The sequence below is a fragment of the Heterodontus francisci genome, chromosome 4 (genome assembly GCF_036365525.1).
Source record: "Heterodontus francisci isolate sHetFra1 chromosome 4, sHetFra1.hap1, whole genome shotgun sequence".
In the NCBI taxonomy this organism is placed as follows: domain Eukaryota; kingdom Metazoa; phylum Chordata; class Chondrichthyes; order Heterodontiformes; family Heterodontidae; genus Heterodontus; species Heterodontus francisci.
In genome coordinates, this window is record NC_090374.1 from 167,285,338 (window position 1) to 167,306,685 (window position 21,348).

The 21,348-nt window shown below is 43.8% G+C and overlaps 1 protein-coding gene across 1 annotated transcript in view; it reads left to right on the top strand.

Moving 5' to 3' along the window:
• The window catches only part of LOC137368743 (stabilizer of axonemal microtubules 2-like), a 67,974-nt gene that overhangs the window by 35,589 nt on the left and 11,037 nt on the right, over positions 1-21,348 (top strand). The window contains exon 2 of the mRNA XM_068028932.1: positions 12,034-12,213. Coding sequence (XP_067885033.1) covers positions 12,034-12,213 — 180 coding nt within the window. The remainder of the gene's footprint in view (positions 1-12,033; positions 12,214-21,348) is intronic.

Consider the following 21,348-nt stretch of genomic DNA (forward strand, 5'->3'; position numbering starts at 1 on the left):
CAGCAAGACCTGGACAATATCCAGGCTTGGGCTGATAAGTGGTAAGTAACATTTGCGCCACACAAGTGCCTGGCAATGACCATCTCCAACAAGAGAGAATCTAACCATCTCCCCTTGACATTCAATGGCATTACCATTGCTGAATCTCCCACTATCAACATCCTATGGGCTACCATTGAACAGAAACTGAACTGGAGCAGCCATATAAATACCGTGGCTACAAGAGCAGGTCAGAGGCTAGGAATCCTGTGGCGAGTAACTCATTTCCTGACTCCCCAAAGCCTGTCCACCATCTACAAGGCACAAGTCAGGAGTGTGATGGAATACTCTCCACTTGCCTGGATGGGTGCAGCTCCAACAACACTCAAGAAGCTCGACACCATCCAGGACAAAGCAGCCCACTTGATTGGCACCCCATCTACAAACATTCACTCCCTCCACCACCGACGCACAGGGGCAGCAGTGTGTACCATCTACAAGATGCACTGCAGCAACGCACCAAGGATCCTTAGACAGCACCTTCCAAACCTGCGACATCTACCAACTAGAAGGACAAGGGCAGCAAATGCATGGGAACACCACCACCTGCAAGTTCCCCTCCATGTCACACACCATCCTGACTTGGTACTATATCGCCGTTCCTTCACTGTCACTGGGTCAAAATCCTGGAACTCTCTTCCTAGCAGCACTGTGGGTGTACCTACCCAACATGGACTGCAGTGGTTCAAGAAGGCAGCTCACCACCACCTTCTCAAGGGCAATTAGGGATGGGCAATAAATGCTGGCCTAGCCAGCGACGCCCACATCCTATGAACGAATATTTTAAAAAATCTATCGGTGCCTTAAAAATATTCAAAGACTCTGCTTCCACTTCCTTTTGAGGAAGAGAGTTCCAAAGATTCACGACCCTCGGAGAAAAAAATTCTCCCTATCTCTGTCTTAAATGGAAGGCCCCTTATTTTTAAATAGTGACCCCTAGTTCTAAAATTCTCCCACAAAAAGAAACATCTTTTCCACATCCACCCTGTCAAGATCCCTCTCAATCTTCTGTTTCAGTCAAGTCGTCTCTTACTCTTCTAAACTCCAGCGGATACAAGCCTAGCCTGTCCAAACTTTCCTCATAAGAATACCCACCCGTTCCAGGTATTAGTCTATTAGTAAACTTTCTGTGAACTGATTCCAACGCATTTACATCCTTCCTTACATAAGAAAACCAATACTGTACACAGTACTCCAGATGTGGTCTCACCAATGCCCTGTATAGGTGAAACATAGCCTCCCTACTTTTCTATTCAATTCCCCTCATAATAACAGTAACATTCTATTTTCTTTCCTAATTACTTGCCATAGCTGCATACTTACATAGAACAGTACAGAAGTGCCAAGTTGATGATCCATCTTGGCTTTTTCCTCACAGATGCCAGACTTCAGCCAATTTGATTCACTCCGCATGATATCAAGAAATGACTGAAGGCACTGGATACTGCAAAGGCTATGGGCCCTGACAATATGCTTCTTATTCTTCCTGCCAAAAGAGACAATTTCACATTTTCCCACATTATTCTCCATTTGTCAGATCTTTGCTCACTCACTTAACCTATCTATATCCCTTTGTAGCATCCTTATGTCCTCTTCACAACTTACTTTCCTACCTATCTTTATCTCCTCAGCAAATTTAGCAACCATACCTTCGGTCCCTTCATCCAAGTCATTTATATAAATTATAAAAAGTTGAGACCCTAGCACTGATCCCTGTGGCCCACCACTCATTCCATCTTGCCAACCAAAAAATGACCCATTTATGCCTATTCTCTGTTTCCAGTTTGCTAGCCAATCTTCTATCCATGCCAATACGTTATCCCCTACACCATGAGCTTTTATTTTCCACAGTAACCTTTGATGTGGTACCTTATCACATGCCTTCTGGAAATCTAAGTACAATACATCCAGTGGTTCCCCTTTATTCACACACACGTTACTTCTTCAAAGAACTCCAATAAATTGGTTGAACTTGATTTCCCTTTCACAAAAACATGTTGACTCTGCCTGATTGCCTTAAATTTTTCTAAGAGTCCTGCTATAACGCCTTTAATAATAACTTCTAAGCCCCTAAGACATGTTAAGCTAACTGGCCTGTAATTTCATGCTTTCTGTCTTCCCTCCCTTTTTGAATAACGAGTTACATTTGCTATTTCCCAATCTAATTTTGGAAAATTAAAACCAATGCATCAACTATCTCACTAGCCTCTCCTTTTAAGATCCTGGGATGAAGTCCATCAGGACCCAGGGACGTCAGCCCACAGCTCCAACAATTTACTCAGTACCACTTCCCTGGTGATTGTAATTTGCTTGCGTTCCCCCCAACTTTCATTTACTGATTGACAGCCATGTCTGGGATATTTCTTGTTGCTATGGATACAGTGCTGAACATAAGCTAACACTTATGTATAATTTTGATTGCCACGTCAACCAGCACAAAAACATGTTGGCAAATCACAGCCATGGTTAGACAAAATGAACTCTACAACAATGCTGTATGTTTCCCCAAATCTGTGACTTTCACTTGTGGAGTTAACATTTCAATGCTGCATTTTATTTCTAGTCTTGAATTCTTATTGCATTCAGTAATTATTTGTTGCTTTGATTTTGCCAGTATTTGAATTTAATGATGGATAACTAAATAATATCAGCATAAACCTCTAAACTGAGCACATTATTCACCCACTTGACTTTGTCACATGGGCTGTTTGTTTGGACTACAAAGCAGGAACAGTTCCCCAATTAATTGATATTTAGGATAATCCTGGAACTCAGGAATTACAGCATGCCTTACATCCATCATATATGTCAAAGTGCTGTTTTGTTTTGCTGGTTAATACGGAGTGCGTTAACAACACTGGAGAATGGATCAATTTTCCATTTCATCCGACAGTGTTTCTGAATGTTCCCAGTAGTCCATGACCAGGTGAGGGAATGAAAGGTTTGGCAGAAAACACAAGAAATAAGAGCAGGAGTAGAACATACAACCCGTCGAGCCTGCCCCACCATTTAGTATCATGGCTGATCTTGGGCTTCAATTCCACTTTCCAGCCAGCTCCCCATATCCCTCGATTCTCCGAGAGACCAAAAATCTGTCTATCCCAGCCTTAAATATATTCAACGATGCCTTCCTAATTGCTTGCCTGATCACATTCAGTTTTCTCAGTGCATTGTTAAGATTTCCTTAATAGATTCCAGCACTTTCCTGATGACTGATGTTGGACTAACTGGCCTGTAATTCTCTGTTTCCTCTCTTTCTCCTTTCTTGAATAGCAGTGTTACATTTGTTAACTTCCAATCTGCTGGGACTATTCCAGAATCGAGGGAATCTTGGAAAATCATAGCCAGCGCAGCCATTATCTCTGCAGCTATCTCTTTTAGAATCCTTGAATGTAGGCCATCAGGTCCTGGGGATTTGTCAGATTTTAGTCCCTTGAGTTTTTTCAGTACATTTTCTCTGCTGATATTAATTACCTTAATTTCCTCACTCTTTTTAGCCCTTAGGTTGCCCTCTATTTCTGGTATGCAACTTGTGTCTTCTACTGTGAAGACAGGCATAAAATATTTGTTCAATGTCTCTGCCATTTCCTCATTCCCACTAAGGGACCAACATTTACTTTAGCTACTCTCTTCCTTTTTACATACTTGCAAAAGTTCTTACAGTCTGTTTTAATATTCCCAGCTAATTTACTCTCGTATTCTATTTTTTTGCTTTTTATCAACTTTTTGGTGGCCCTTTGCTGGTTTCTAAAACACTCCCAATCCTCAGACTTGCTACTATTCTTTGCAACATTATAAGCTTCTTCTTTTAATCTAATACTATCCGTAACTTCCTGAATAAGCCACGGATGGATCTTTCTTGCTGAGTTTTTATTTTTCAATGGAATGTATTTTTGTCGAACATTTAGAAATGTTTCCCGCTGTTTATTTACAGCCATACCTTTTATTCTACTTACCCAATCAACCAGCTGTCTCCTCATACCTATGTAATTGGCTTTGTTTAAGGTTGAGATTCTTGTGATTGGAGTATGTCGCTTTCAAACTTAACATGGTATTATGACCAAGTGGGTGATGGCCTGTCTGGTTTCTACTGTTCATCTCCCAACTGACTGCAGACAGTGTTTTTGTTTAAATAGTGTTTCAGCTGCTGTGTTCTGTTTGCCAAATAAATAGTGACAGGTTTTCTCATACGTTTAAAACAGAAAATTAAATATTTATTAAACAATAATCACCCAAAATGTTTGCAGCACTACTCACGCATTCACTCTCACAGGCACACACAAGAGAAGATAGAAGGGAAACAGTAAGAGGTGTTAAGAGTTCAAGGTGTAAAAGTCTGTTTTTTCAGAAAAACCTGTGGGATCCTCTCAGAAGGTGAATTTAAAAGTTGCAGGCCTGTTTGCTGGTTGTCTTGTATTTGCTGGGTGGCTGAAGACTTCTGGCAGTTCACTTCAGTTTGAAGGCAGTGCTGATATTCTTCGTTCAGTTTTCGCAGGTCGAGGAGTTGTTTCAAAGACACTCTCTCTTTTCTCTGCTGCAGATGGTTTTCAAATTCTTTCAGCAGGGTTCAAATGTGTTAGCTGGAACTGGTCTCTCTCTATATATGTCTCTCTCTGTATGTCTCTCTCTCTATGTCTCTCTCTGTATGTCTCTCTGTCTGTTTCTCTCTGTATGTCTCTCTGTCTCTCTCTGTATGTCTCTCTGTCTCTCTCTCAGCCTTGTGCTGGAATTAAAGATAGTTTTCAATGTTGACCGTGTGGTTGACGAGACCAGATTGATGTTGATGACTTGGTGACTGAACTGGAAAGAGTCCTTTTGTTCTTCAAAACGATTACCTTTAAAGGTAACCTCATTTACTGTTAGTTTTGCCCATGTGACCTTAGGTTTCAGTTCCTGATGGGCTGTATAATAACTTTTGATGGCCCGATTTTGATAATATGAGGGCTGTTTACATGCTATTCTGGTGAAGGGTAGACGTAGAGCCTGGGAGAGTCTTTGTTTTAGCTCATTTTGCATATTGCTCACATCCATGTGTGATAAGCTGCCTCATTTCCATGTAGACGGGGTTAATTGGTTTTAGTTCTAGTAGATACGGAAGTTTTTTTTTAGTGCTGGAGTTGGTAGGTGTCTTCCCTGCGTTTCTTTTAACAGCAAATGTATCAGCTTTTTAAAATTGTTCTAATATTTTACGACTGCTCATTTTGTTTCTTGAATTTTAATCACTGCACTTCTCATGAGCATGACCATGGAATTCAATTATTTTATGATCACTATTTCCCCAGAAGATTTTTAACTATGAGATTACTAATTAACCCCGGCTTATTACACAATACTAGATCTAAAATAGCTTTATTTTTAGTTGGTTCCACCATTCCACCAACTCGTCTTCTAATCCACCCTTGCCAATTTGATTGGTGCAGTCGATATGAAAATTAAAGACCCCACAATTATTATATTGCCTTTGTTGCAAGCTCCAATAATTTCTTGTTTAATGCTCTGTCCAATGGTATAACCACTGTTAGGGGTCCTATAAACTACTTCAACCAGCATTTTCTGACTCTCTTGCTATTCCTAATCTCCACCCATGCTGGTTCTACTTCATGATCTTCTGAGCCAAAGTCTTTTCTCACTACTGTCCTTACGCCATCCTCTACTATCAGGGCTACCCCTCCTCCTTTGCCATTCTGTCTGTCTTTTCAGAATATTATGTACCCTGGAATTTATTTCCTAGCCTTGGTCACCTTATATCCATGTCTCTGTATTGGCATCTGGATTGAAACTATACATTTCTATTTGTGCCACTAGTTCATCTGCATTATTGCAGATGCTTTGTGCGTTCAAATAAAGAACCTTTAATTTCATTGGTTTACTGCTATTCCCTGCATGGACCTTACTTGCTGATGCACAATTACTCTTAAACTCTCAGTCCCTTCCTGTCTCACTCTACTTGTGTTTGCCCATGTCGCTAGACTGTTTTACTGCCTTGACTTCTCTCTTTAGATTTCTAAATCTCCCTTCTCCTGAACCCTCTCCATGTGTTAGTTTAAAGCCTTATCCACAATCCTAGTTATATGGTTTGCCAGGACACTGGTCCCAGCCCAGTTTAAGTGGAGCTCATCCCAACAGAACAGCTTTCTTTCCTGAATACTGGTGCCAGTGCCTCATGAATCAAAGTCCCATCTTCCCACACCACTCTTTGAGCCACATGCTTAATTCTCTAATCTACCAATTGGCGCATGGTTCAGGTAACAATCCAGAGATGATTACCTTTGATCTGCATTTTAATTTGGACTCTAACTCCTCAAACTCTCGTAGCAGAATATCATTCCTTGTTCCACCCATGTCGTTGGTTCCTACGTGATCCATGACAACTTCCCACTCCAACTTTGTCTCCAGCCGTGAGGAGATGTCCTTAATCCTGGCACCAGGTAGGCAACAAAACCTTCGGAGCTCCCAGTCGCGATTGCCGAGAACAGTATCTATCCTCCTGACTATACTGTCCCCATCACTACCACATTCCTCTTAGCTTCCCCCACTTAGATGGCATCCTGCACCATGGTACTATGGTCAGTTTGCTCATCCACCCTACAGTCATGTTCTCAGTACAGTATTTGGGATTGCTTTTGATCAATGCACTTCACCAATTAATTTGTTCATGAGACTGGTAAACAATTAAATCATTTATTTAATGGGCAGATGTGGTGAATTTGTTGGAAAATTAGGCAGTAGGCTGATTGCCAACTGGAAAATTTAACTCTGGATTTTGCTTAAAAACATTTCAATGCCACATCTCAAGATAGAATGATTTGGAGATAGAAATTATTTATAGGAACTTCAATTACGTGGAGTTAATTACTGTGGCTATGGTTCTAATATGTTATAGTATGGATCAAACATACAAACATACTAATTAGGACCAGGAGTAGGCCATTCGGCCCTTCGGGCCTGCTCCGCCAATCAATAAGTTCATGGCTAAACTGATTACTCCGCATTTCCACCTACCCCCGATAACCTTCCACCCCCTTGCTTATCAAGTATCTCTCTATCTCTGCCTTAAAAATATTCAAAGACTCCACTGCCTTTTGAGGAAGAGAATTCCAAAGACTCATGACCCTCTGAGAAAAAAAATTTCTCCTCATCTCTGTCTTAAATGAACGACCCCTTATTTTTAAACAGTGACCCCCTAGCTCTAGATTCTCCCAAAGGGGAAACATCCTTTCCACATCCATCCTGTCAAGACCACTCAGGAACTTGTATGTTTCAATCAAGTCGCCTCTTACTCTTCTAAATTCCAGCAGATAACAAGCCTAGCCTGTCCAATCTTTCTTCGTAAGACAGCCTGCCCATTCCAGGTATTAGTCTAGTAAACCTTCTCTGTAAAGCCTCGAATGCATTTGCATCCTTCCTTAAATAAGGAGATCAGTACTGTACACACTACTCCAAATGTGGTCTCACCAATGCCCTGTATAGCTGAAACATAAGCTTCCTACTTTTGTATTCATTTCCCCTTGCGATAAACGATAACATTCTATTAGCTTTCCTAATTACGTACTGTACCTGAATACTAACTTTTTGCAATTCATGCACTAGGGCACCCAGATCCCTCTGCATCTCAGATCTCTGCAATCTCTCACCATTTAGATAATATGATTTTTTATTCTTCCTGCCAAAATAGTCAATTTCACACTTTCCCACATTATACACCACTCACTGAACCTATCTATATCCCTTTGTAACTTCCTTATGTCATCTGCACAAGTTACTTTCCTATCTATCATTGTGTCATCAGCAAATTTAGCAACCGTACTTTCGGTCCCTTCTTTCAAGTCATTTATATAAATTGTAAAAAGTTGAGGCCCCATCACAGATTCCTGTGGCACACCACTTGTTACATCTTGCCAACCAGAAAATGACCCATTTATGCCCATTCTCTATTTCCTGTTAGCTAGCCAATCTTCTATCCATGCCAATATATTACCCCCTACACCATGAGCTTTTATTTTCTGCAATAACCTTTGATGTGGCACCTTATCAAATGCCTTCTGGAAATCTAAGTACAATACATCCACTGGTTCCTCTTTATCCGCAGCACATGTAACTCCCTCAAAGGACTCCAATAAATTGGTTAAACAAGATTTCCCTTTCACAAATCCATGTTGACTCTGCCTGATTACCTTGAATTTTCTAAATGCCTTGATCTATTGTAGGGTGTTTTGGAAAATTAAAACTAACACATCAACTATCTCACAAGCCACTTCTTTTAACACCCTAGGATGACGTCTATCAGGATCCGGGGACTTGTCAGTCTGCAGCTCTGACAATTTGTTCAGTAACACTTCCCTGGTGATTGTAATTGTCTTGAGTTGCTCCCTCCCTTCCCTTTCCTGACTTACAGCTAATACTGGGATGTTACTTGTATCCTCAATAGTGAAGACTGATGCAAAATATGTGTTCAATTTATCTGTCATCTCTTTATTATCCATTATTAATTCCCCAGACTCACTTTCTATAGGAACAACACTCACTTTGTTAACTCTTTTCTTTTTTAAATATCTATAGAAACTCTTACTATCTGTCTTTATATTTCTAGCAAGCTTTCTCTCATACTCTAATTTTACCTTCCTTATCAATCTTTTAGAAACTCTTTGCTGTCCAATCTTCTGACCTGTCTCCCATCTTTGCGCAAATATAGGCTTTTTCTTTAAGTTTGTTACAATCTTTAACTGTTTTAGCTAACCACGGAGTACAGCCCCACCCTTGGAATTTTTCTTTCTCGTTGAAATATATCTATTCTGTGTATTCTGAAATATCCCTTTAAATGTCTGCCGCTGCATATCTATTGACTTATCCCTTAACCTAATTTGCCAGTTCACTTTAGCTAGCTCTGCTTTCATGCCCTCACAATTACCCTTATTTATGTTTAAAATACTAGTCTTGGACCCACAATTCTCTCCCTCAAACTGAATGTAAAATTCAATCATATTTTGATTGCTGCTACCTAGGGGCGCTTTAACTATGAGGTCATTAACTAACCCTATCTCATTGCACAGTACCAGGTCTAGTATAACCTGCTTTCTGGTTGGCTCCAGAATGTATTGTTCCAAGAAATTATCCTGAAAACATTCTATGTACTCCATGTACTCCTCATCTAGGCTACCTCTGCTCATCTGATTTTTTCCAGTCTATATGTAGGTTAAAATCGCCCATAATTATCGCTGTACCTTTCTGACACACTGCCATTATTTCTTCCTTTATACACCGTCCTACAGTGTGGTTAAAGTTAGGTGGCTGTACACCACTCCCAGAAGTGACTTCTTGCCTTTATGATTTCCCATCTCTACCCAAAAGGCAGATTAAAATGTCCAAGGCAATATTTGTCTTCAGTGATTTAGCATAAAATATTATAATCCTATTGCTAACATGATGTATATTTTAGCTGGTGTTTGGTTTGAGTTATCAATAAGTCATCACCTGTTCCACTTGATGACTTGAACATTTTAATTGCCTGACATAAATTATTAAACAATAAACAATGTGTTCATAAAGGAGAAGCTGGTTCTGGCCAAGTGTTAAAAATAGCTGTACACTTAGCAATGTCTCTTAAACATTGCCTTGTGCTGACAAGTACCACTGCAATGATGATATGAAAGGGAGACTCTGAGATAAGGGATGCACTCCACATTTATGATGCCTCTGCAGCAGAATTTCCTGATGCCAAAAGCATAAAAGATGGAAACAAGGGATGCATGAGACATGGAGTATGTGGATGCATCTTCCTTGAAAACATTTGGGATTAAGTGGGCTTTTTAACCTTTTTATATATGTATATATATATTGTTGATGTGAGCCGAACTGAATGTACACACACCAGAGATACAAGAAACAGTTATTGAAACTCAAAAGGTTAGTTGTTCACACTGGGCTTTATTTAGTGAATCATTTTTGCATGAATTAGAAAAGGCTCAACAAATTATCAGGTAGTTTACACAGAATAAAACAAAGGCTCCTTTTTCTGAATCATTTTGAAATATCTTGTCATGAGACCCAAAAAATAACCAACATCAGTGGTACAAGTGAGGAGAACAACAATCAATCAACTTGAATTATCAGAGGTATTTCTAAACGAGACATACTTTTATCACCACATTCAGTGCTGCACTGCTACAATGATCTTCAGAGGGGCAAAATATTTGAGCTTCAATCTTGCAACGCTGTTTGGTTGAATGGCCGAGTGAGACCATGAAATAACTGAATCCCTCCCCCAGAATTGGGTACTATTTCCGAGATGAGGGTGAATAGGCACACTGAACCTACCCATGTATCCGTGATGATCTGTTCACTTGTGGAAAGTTCTTGAGCTGAGTGGCTCACCTGCTGTTTTTATTTCCCTCTGTTCCCGAAGGAAGACTTCTGGATTCCATTTGGAGCTTCACTTAGGCCCAACAATCCTCACCAGGGCCTCACCATATGAGGAACTGTACATTAGTCTCTATTTCAGCACTCAAGCACAATATTTTATTTTATTTTAGAGATACAGCACTGAAACAGGCCCTTCTGCCCACCGAGTCTGTGCCGACCAACAACCACCCATTTATACTAATCCTGCATTAATCCCTTATTCCCTACCACATCCCCACCATTCTCCTACCACCTACCTACACTAGGGGCAATTTACAATGGCCAATTTACCTATCAACCTGCAAGTTGGAGGAAATTTGGCTGTGGGAGGAAACCGGAGTACCCGGCAGAAACCCACGCAGTCACAGGGAGAACTTGCAAACTCCACACCGGCAGTACCCAGAACTGAACCTGGGTCGCTGGAGCTGTGAGGCTGCGGTGCTAACCACTGCGCTATGTTGGTGGACTGGCACCACTGAACTAATAAATTTTGGCAACCTGCGGAAGAAGGAGTTTCAGTAGACCAGTGCATATTCCTGTGTTCTCTGGCTGGGATTTTACTGAGCTCCTGACGTCGGGCTCCATGGCAGGGGGGGCTGGAAGATCGGACCGGCGCCAGCCCGCCATGGAGCCCTGCACCGGGAATGCCGGGCCCGATCATCCCAGCGGCGGCCCCCAAGCTGGTGAGTGACGGGACCCAGATTAACATATTTAATGAAATAAATACACTGAAATAAAATCAACTGAGATCTTACCTTCAGGCCGCGACCTTCCGAGCGCCGTCGGCACTCACGCACCTTCACTTTCCTGGCCAGGGAAAGCAGGCGCCACGATAATGGGGAAGGGAGGAGCTTATGATTTTTAGTGCAATGGGGAGGGTGAAACAGGCTCTAATGCAAATTACTAGTGTAAGGGAGGGTGGGAAGGGGAGACCTCTGCGCTTTACTCGGTTCTGGGCGGGGGGGGGGAAGGTCAAGTGTTGAAGGTAAGTGTTTTGGGGGGGTAGGGTGGCAGAAGGAAAATGTTGAATGTAATTATTACATTCAACATGGAGGGAAGGGGCAGTAGATTTATCGGTGGTATATTGGTGGGGGGTAGCCCTTTAAAAATTTTAATGACCCGGCAGGGCTGGCTGCCCTTTAGAAATGGCGCCAGCGCCTACACACAGGCAGCTGACACCATTGCCGGCAGGCGTGAGAAGAAAATCCAGCCCTCTAGTTCAATGCCACCTGAGAATACCTTTCTGTGAAAATAAATATTTTAGTTTTTTTTAAATATAACATTACCAGACCACTATATTTATTTTCGGAAGGTCTGCAGCATTTATCCCTTGTCCATCACTTCATCTTTAGGGTAGACTCCTTTGTACATTGGGATTTATAGCAGGTGGCCTCCCACTTTGTCGTATTTGCAGCTGGTGAACAGGCATTTCAATGTCTGTGTTATTTAGGAACAGTAATGGCTAATTAATTACTGAACTTTAAAGGGCAATAGAGAGTCAGATGCCTTTGGTTTAATGGTGAAAGGGTTTCACTGTAAAATGCGTTATTTTTGGGTGGTTTTGACTTGAATTTGAATATTGTCTTTTTGCACCAGGCGCCATCGCTGTCCACATCTTCCCACTGCGATCTTTGAAAAGATTAATAAACCATGCTTAATTACTGAGTATGTGGAAAAATATGCTCCATTTGGAAATGTTCAGCCCAGGGAATCCTATAAACCACGTGAGGACTACGAGCGTCACCAAGGCAAGATGCAAAGCACGACTACATTCAGGTACTTTTTTGCTTATCCATATTCTGCTCAAGATGGAAAAAAAAAGTTTTTTCAAATTTAGTGCACTCCATCTTCCTGCCAATAGACAGAGTGTTGGAGGGATTAAATAAATTTGCATTTTGAATTATTTTCTTGGTGATTAGCTCAGCCAGCGGGTTAGTGCGATGTGCAAATAACAGGAATTCAAGCATTCATAATTTGTTTGTGACAATAATACTGTAATCCAGTAGTAAATTTGAAGTATTATTGATCTACAGTTATAACTATTCTGTCGCAATTTTCTGGTTCAAGTGCCTCATGAATAATAAGCATGCCCTTCACTGGTGCTCTTCATGCCATTTTATTCCAATCTCCTTTTTATTGTTTAAATTAAAACAGGGAAAAATCTGAATGCATTGCATCACTTACTGATTATCTCGAAGCATGTGAATTATGAAATAGAAGTTGTTTCTGTACTGTTTTGTGGGAATATTTTCTGTGCAGCTACACTTCTTCATCCCAGACATTTGTCCTTCCACTTATCCACTAGAATTATGGTGGGACATTTGTTCTCAATGAATGTTATTTGCAATAAAAACAAGAAATGCTGGAACCACTCAGCAGGTCTGGCAGCGTCTGTGGAAAGAGAAGCAGAGTTAACATTTCAGGTCAGTGACCCTTCTTAATTCACTGCCACTTCTCTTCCAGGAATGCCTACCTTGAAGAAGTTCTGCTCTTCTCTCCGACTTCCAGCATCCGCAGTATTTTGCTTGAATGTTATTTGCTCTTTATTTGTACATCTTTTTTCTAGGCCTACACCAAACTATAAAACCAGCGTTTGGGGAACTCTCAATTTTCTACCAAGATGTGTTATGCTGGATTAATAGAAATATGTTAACTAGGAAGGAAAAAAAGTTTATTTTCTTAAAGATTGCTAAGCCAATTACTTCATTGGATTTGTGAAATGGGCAGATATGTGCCAGATGCAATTTAACAGAGAAGTGTGAAGTGATAACCTTTTGGTAGGAAGAATGAGGAGAGGCAATATGAACCTGTACAGTTTTAAAGGAGGTGCAGGAACTGAGAGACATGGGAGCGTATGTACACAAATCTTTGGTACATTAACCACACCATTAACATACCGTTTGCCTTTGTTCCATGACCTTCTGGTCAGTTATTCTCTGTCACCTTGTCCTGTCACCACCTTCTTTTTTGTTATCTCTTGCCCCACCCCCACTTTACTTGTTTAAAACCTTTTACATTTCTAATATTTGTCAGTTCTGATGAAGGGTCACTGACCTGAAACGCTAACTCTGCTTCTCTCTCCACAGATGCAGCCAGACCTGCTGAGTATTTCCAGCATTTCTTTTTTTTATTTCAAATCTTTGACAGGTTTGAGAAAGCTGTTTAAAAACTTATGTTATCTTTGGGTTTTTAATAGAGACATGGGGCTGAATTTTCAAGTCTTGCCAGTGGTGGAAACGGAGACAGGCGGGGAATGAAAATACTGGCGCTTGCTGGCATGCTGGTTCCTCATTGCCGTTCCCGGCCGTGGCAAGTTTCAGCACCCTGGGTGGAGGGCAGCCCTGAGAACCTGCCCGACCCGGTAATAGATATCATTAAGTTAGTTAAAGATCTCATTGAGGGCTAGGTTCAAATTTTGGCAAGGGTGCATGGGCACAGAGGGCAGTGGGTTTTGCCTTCATCATTGGATTCGCCGAGATGCAGGGCACCATTGACTGCACTCATGTGGCCATCAAGGCACTGACTGACCGTCCAGTGAGATTCATGAACAGTGTAGTGATTTTAATCTTTAAAAGATAGTTGATTAGTTAATCGATATCAATCAGGATTGACGGCAACCAGTATGGTGGGTATGTTGAATTTAATGAGAGTTTAAGACAGGATGTAACACACTAGTTATAGAGCAAAAACATACGACTGACAAATAGTGAGGACCAGTCCAGATTGGGCAGGACAGCTGGTGTGCACGAACAGCTTGCTCTTCTTTCTCTTCTCAGTGCCTCACATCTTCATGACTTCTCAAATTACCTAAGAGTGTTAGCAATGATTGACCCTTCGGACCTTCTCTCTGAGGTCTCCCAAAGTTTCTTACTTTATACCCTTTTTACAGGGTGGACATGGATGGATTATTGACAATGCCCTTTCGCCCTATAAAGATTTCCTCTATTACAAAATATCCTATGAAATGTTGGGTTCTGTTTGTAGTATATATAAATGATTTGGTGGAAAATGTAGCTGGTCTGATTAGTAAGTTTGCGGACGACACAAAGGTTGGTGGAGTTGCGGATAATGATGAGGATTGTCAGAGGATACAGCAGGATATAGATCGGTTGGAGAATTGGGCGGAGAAATGGCAGATGGAGTTTAATCCGGACAAATGTGAGGTAATGCATTTTGGAAGGTCGAATGCAGGTGGGAGGTATACAGTAAATGGCAGAACCCTTAGGAGTATTGACAGGCAGAGAGATCTGGGCGTACAGGTCCACAGGTCACTGAAAGTGGCAACGCAGGTGGATAAGGTAGTCAAGAAGGCATACGGCATGCTTGGCTTCATCGGTCGGGGCATAGAGTATAAAAATTGGCAAGTCATGTTGCAGCTGTACAGAACCTAAGTTAGGCCACACTTAGAATATTGCGTGCAATTCTGGTCGCCACACTACCAGAAGGACGTGGAGGCTTTTGAGAGGGTACAGAAGAGGTTTACCAGGATGTTGCCTGGTATGGAGGGCATTAGCTATGAGGAGAGGTTGGAAAAACTCGGATTGTTTTCACTGGAACGACAGAGGTGGAGGGGCGACATGATAGAGGTTTACAAAGTTATGAGCGGCATGGACAGAGTGGATAGTCAGAAGCTTTTTCCCAGGGTGGAAGAGTCAGTTACTAGGGGACATAGGTTTAAGGTGCGAGGGGCAAAGTTTAGAGGGGAGGTGCGAGACAAGTTTTTTTACACAGAGGGTGGTGAGTGCCTGGAACTTGCTGCCAGGGGAGGTGGTGGAAACAGATACGATAGCGGCGTTTAAGAGACATCTTGACAAATGCATGAATAGGAAGGGAATAGAGGGATATGGGCCCCGGAAGTGCAGAAGGTGTTAGTTTAGGTAGGCATCAAGATCGGCGCAGGCTTGGAGAGCCGAACGGCCTGTTCCTGTGCTGTACTGTTCTTTGTTCTTTGTCTAAACCTGGGGTTGAATAACCCACCTTTGCACATACCTTCTGTCCTTGATCAATTAAGCCCTTACATCATTCTTTCCTTGTCTCATCTCAAGTTGTTGCCCATGACCAGTTCCATCCTCCCAGAAACATTTCACCTCTGCCTTCAAAGCTAACTTGCATGAGTTTCCAGTAAAATGAAACTTACAGCACTAACCATTCTAAGCATATTGCTAATTTCAAACAGGAAGGGCTTTCACTCCCTTAACGTTCAACTGGTCTGTGACCACAAGAGCTTTCTGCATGTCTGCGCTTGCTTTCCTAGCAGCTGCAGTGACTCCATCCACCACCAGTTCAGGCTGCTGCAGCTCTTTATTCTACCGCCCCAAACTCCGTGGATGGCTACTCACCCCTTTATGTAACCCAAACAGAGGCACAGAGGTGCTACAACCAAAACCATCTGTTCACTAGGACAACCATTGAGCAGGCCCTCGGGCTTCTGAAGATGCGGTTTCGGTGCCTGGACCTGTCAGTTCACTCCTGCAAGGGTCTTACACATGGTAGTGGTCTGCTGCACTCTCCATAACATGACTCTCCAGAGGGATGTGGACCTTGGTAAGTATGAAGCGCTGAATGGACTCAGCTCATCAGAGGAGGAAGAGGAGGAGGGGAAGGAAGGAGCAGAACACAGGGATGCACAGTCCTGACGTGGGGCTCAAGGATCTCGTCAGGATTCCATTAACGTCATGGATCATCGATTCAGGCTCGTTTCAGCTGAGCCCCTCTGACCCAGGAGGAATACAACTCACTTTTAGATGCCTCTGACAACATTTCCATTGAAAACTCAGTCTAGAACAGCTCAATACTTAACAGCAATGAAGGAAGGGCATCTGCCCAGAGATTTCACTGTCACTGTTCATGGACCTTTGGTCCTCTTCACCACTTTATTCCACTTTTCCTGTATCACCATCAATAAAAGGAGGCTCACACGTCTGGCTTCATGTGTCAATATTTACTTGGTGCTCAAAAAGAAAAAAAATAAACAGGCGACACACTGATACAGGCGATACCTGCTGTGACCTATTCAGTGCTCTGCCTGGGCGGTGGCCTCTGCTTACGGCTAATTCTACGCAGTGCTCTCCTTGTGGCCTCCGAGGAGGTGGAGGCAGTCTGCTCACTTGTCTCTGCATGCGGTCGAGATGCATGTAGCAGTCGTCCTTGTCATGGAGGTGCCCAAGGGGGCATCTACAGAGTCTGCTGCACTGGCATAATTGCAGGGGCAGCCTCCATCACTGGGCCCTGCTGCACAGATGCTCCCTCAGTCAGAGGGGCCAAGAAGGCCATGATGATGATGGTGCCCTGCGAGCGGTGGCACTCAAATCCTCCTCGGTGACAGTCTCAGCCATTGGCTTGCGGTCTGGATGGCTGGAGGGGAGCACCATCTGAGCACAACTGGCATCCATTTCCAACATCTGTGTGCCATCAGCACCCTGACTGGTCAAGGCTACAAAGTGTGGAATGCCTCGTGTAAACGTCAGTGTGCAGTTCCTGCATGCACTCCCACTCTCCATGAGATTGTCCAGTCTCTCAGTGGAGAAACTCATATGCTCAAATTCCTGAGCCATGGTGGCTCACATGAGTTGGATGAATGCCTCCATTCTCAGCCCATGAACACACATTGCCTCAGGGAACTCCAACATGTGGGAGCACATCTATTGCAGCTGGTCTAGGTAGAGCCTCCTTTCCTGAGGCCTTGCATCTGTGCCTAGCTAAATAGGGCTGTGTCTGTCCTCCATCCTCCGAGGAGAACTGCACACAGCTGCCTCTGCCTCTGTCACCTCCTCCTGCACACTAGTTCCCTGTTTCCTCATCCAGTGCCACCCTATCTGTCCACGCGCGAGGACCCACTGAAGTAACTGTATCTGCACAAGTGGAGGGTGTGCTTGTAAGGAGGGTGTGACGATGCTTGGATTGAGATCTGCTCTGGCAGCGCTTGGCCCAAGTGATGGTGAAGGAGTTGGTCTTATTGCCTTGACATCTGAACCTGTTAGAGACACAGGAAGAGATCATGAGAACTAGCCTTTGAGAGCAGAAGCCTCTGCAGTGCTGAGGCTTCCCAATGCAGCTGAGTCTTCTGCATGCTGTTGGGCGGGCTGGAGTGCTATGCACCCGACTAAATGTAAGTATTGTAGTCTGTAATCACCCTGTCCACCAGGGATGCCCATCTCGCCTTCCCTGACTTCTTCTTTGTTAGTGACCCTGATGATCTCCATGGTTTCCTTTTCTGTGGTGGTGGGGACAATCCGTGACTTCAGGAGGAAGTGGGATCGCCACCTGAGAGAAATAGACTTGCAGGGCTACGGGGATCAAGTGGGACTGACAGCATAGTTCCATGGAGAGCCGGCATGGATCCGATGGGCTGAATGGCCTCCTTCTTTGCTATAAATGACTCCATGACTGTCACGGACATTTTGAGCCCGTTTCTCCTTTAAGGGCAAAAATAAGAAAGAGATAAGGCCTCGACAGCCAACGCCAGTGACTCATATACTTAAGATGTTTTAGTGCTGGCAGGTCCTTGGCAGCACTACGGCTCTGAAACTTGCTGAGGGGACAGTATGTACTCTGGGCACACACTCCTCCCATGCTCAGGAGCAGCATGTGCCCTCAGGCTCCTCAGCTGGAGTGTCTTTTTTTATTTTGCTAGGACAGCAGTTAGTGCCCATCTCTAATTGTCCTTTAGAAGGTGGTGGTGAGCTGCCTGCTTGAACCGCTGCAGTCCTTGGGGAGTAGGTACACCAACAGTGCTATTAGAAAGGGAGTTCCAGGATTTTGACCCAGTGACAGTGAAGGAACGGTGATATAGTTCCAAGTCAGGATGGTGTGTGGCTTTGGAGGGGAATTTGCAGATGGTGGTATTCCCATGCCTCTGCTGCCCTTGTCCTTCTAGGTAGTAGAGGTCATGGGTTTGGAAGGTGCTGTCTAAGGAGCCTTGGTGCGTTGCTGCAGTGCATCTTGTAGATGGTACACACTGCTGCCACTGTGCGTTGGTGGTGGAGGGAGTAAATGTTTGTGGATGGGGTGACAATCAAGCGAGCTGCTTTGTCCTGGATGGTGTCGAGCTTCTTGAGTGTTGTTGGAGCTGCACTCATCCAGGCAAGTGGAGAGTATCCCTTCACACTCCTGACTTGTGCCTCGTAGATGGTGGACAGGCTTTTGTGAGTCAGGAGGTGAGTTACGCACTGCAGGATTCCTAGCCTCTGACCTGCTCTTGTAACCATGGTATTTATTTGGCTACTCCAGTTCAGTTTCTGGTAAATGGTAAACCCAAGGTTGTTGATGGTGGGGATTCAGTGATTGTAATACCATTGAATGTCACGGGGAGATGGTTAGATTCTCTCTTGTTGGAGAGGGTCATTGCCTGGCACATGTGTGGCATGAATGTTACTTGCCACTTATCAGCCCAAGCCTGGATATTGTCCAGGTCTTGCTGCATTTCTACACGGACTGCTTCAGTATCTGAGGAGTTGCAAATGGTGCTGAACATTGTGCAATCATCAGCAAACATCCCCACTTCTGACCTTATGATTGAAGGAAGGTCATTGAAGTAGCTGAAGATGGTTGGGCCTCAGACACTACCCTGAGGACCTGCTGCAGTGATGTGTTGGAGCTGAGATGATTGACCTTCAACAGCCACACGGCCAGCAGTGGTGCTACCGAGCCACTCTTGGTGATGGACATTGAAGGCCCCCTCCAAGACTACATTCTGCACCCTTGCCACCCTCAGTGCTTCCTCCAACTACAATTCAACATGGAGGAGCACTGAATCATCAGCTGGGGGCGGGGGTGGTGGTGCGATAGGTGGTTATCCGCAGGAGGTTTCCTTGCCCATATTTGACTTGATGCCATGAGACTTCATGGGGTCCAAAGTCAATATTGAAGACACTCAAGGCAACTCCCTCCTGACTGTATGCCAGTGTGCTGCCACCTCTGCTGGGTCTGACCTGCCGTGGGACAGGACCTACCCGGGGATGGTGATGGCAGTGTCTGGGTCACTGCCTGTGAGTATGACTATGTCAGGCTATTGCTTGACTAGTCAGTGGGACAGCTCTCCCAACTTTGGCACAAGCCCCCAGATGTTAGTAAGGAGGGCTTTGCAGGGTCGACAGGGCTGGGTTTGCCGTTGTCATTTCCGGTGCCTAGGTCAACGCCAGGTGGTCCATCTGGTTTCATTCCTTATTGACTAGATACAACTGAGTGGCTTGCTAGGCTATTTCAGGGGGTATTTAAGAGTCAACCACATTGAAATAGGTCTGGAGTCACACGTAGGCCAGCAGATCTCCTTCTCTAAAGGACATTAGTGAACCAGATGGGTTTTTACAACAATTGACGATGGTTTCATGGCCATCATTAGACCAGCTTTTTTAATTCCATATTTATTAATTGAATTTAAATTCTACCTTCTGCTGTTGTTGGATTCAAACCCACATCCCCAGAGCAATACTGTGGGTCTCTAGGTTACTACACCAGTGGCAATACCACTACGCCACTGGCTCCCTTGTTCTGCTGGAGGTTGAATAATTAGAGGCCTCTCCTGAGGGTTCAGCATTGCACTCACCTTTCCAGAGTGAAGGAGGGCATTGTATGTCTTTCTGCACTGGACTCAGTTTCTGCAAACCACACTACATCTGCTTGCTATGTTGACAACCTCGATCCAGGCCTGCTTGATCTGGGAAGGTAGTCCTCTCCTGTCGGGAAGAGGACCTCCCTCTGCTCCCTCACTGTCTTGAGAAGGACCTCCCAGTCGCCATCAACAAAATGAGGGGCAGCCCTGCCCCAGATTCCAGGCCTCTGCCTCTCCTGCTCCATGTTTATTCCAGCAAGTAATGCAGTGAAATGGCAGCCACAGTATTGGCTGCTGTTGTGAGTTTAAATCGAGCCTGCTCTCTTTCTGACTCGCCTTTGTTCCCACCACCACCATTAACTGGCTGCCCAAGCTGCCCTCTAAGCAATTAACAGTTCACCCCATGAAAATCGGAGGCTACGACTGCTTTCTCCGGAGACGGGATTGGGATCCGGAAATAGTCCTGACATCCTTTTCCCGCCCCGGAAGGAAAGTCCTGCCTGTAGAGTACAAAAGCAAGGGAGGTATGCATAAGCTTTATAAAACACTGGTTAGGCCTCAGTTGGAGTATTGTGTTCAACTCTCAGCACTACGTTTTAGGAAGGGTCTTGAGGGCTTGCAGAGAATGCAGAAGAGATTAACTAGAATAGTACCAGCGATGAGGGACTTCAGTTGTGTGGAGACACCGGAGAAGCTGGGATTGTTCTCCTTGGAGCAGAGAAGATTAAGAGGAGATTTGACAGAGGGGTTTAAAATTATGAGGTGTTTTGATAGAGTAAATAAAGAGAAACTGTTTCTAATGGTTGATAACTAGAGGGCACAGATATAAGGTGATTGGCAAAAGAACCAGGGTCGACATGAGGAAACATTCTTATTTATTTTATTTATTTATTTAGAGATACAGCACTGAAACAGGCCCTTCGGCCTACCGAGTCTGTGCCGACCAAGAACCACCCATTTATACTAACCCTACAGTAATCTCATATTCCCTACCACCTACCTACACTAGGGGCAATTTACAAGGGCCAATTTACCTATCACCTGCAAGTCTTTGGCGGTGGGAGGAAACCGAAGCACCCGACGAAAACCCACGCGGTCACAGGGAGAACTTGCAAACTCCGCACAGGCAGTACCCAGAATTGAACCAGGGTCCCTGGAGCTATGAGGCTGCGGTGCTAACCACTGCACCACTGTGCACAGCGAGTGTTGTGATCTAGAAAGCGCTGTCTGAAAGGGCGGTGGAAGCAGATTCAATAATAACTTTCAAAAGGGAACTGGATAAATAAAGAGAAAATATTTACAGGACTATAGGGTAAGAGCAGGTGAGTGGGATTAGTTGCTAGTTAGCAAAGAGCCAGTAT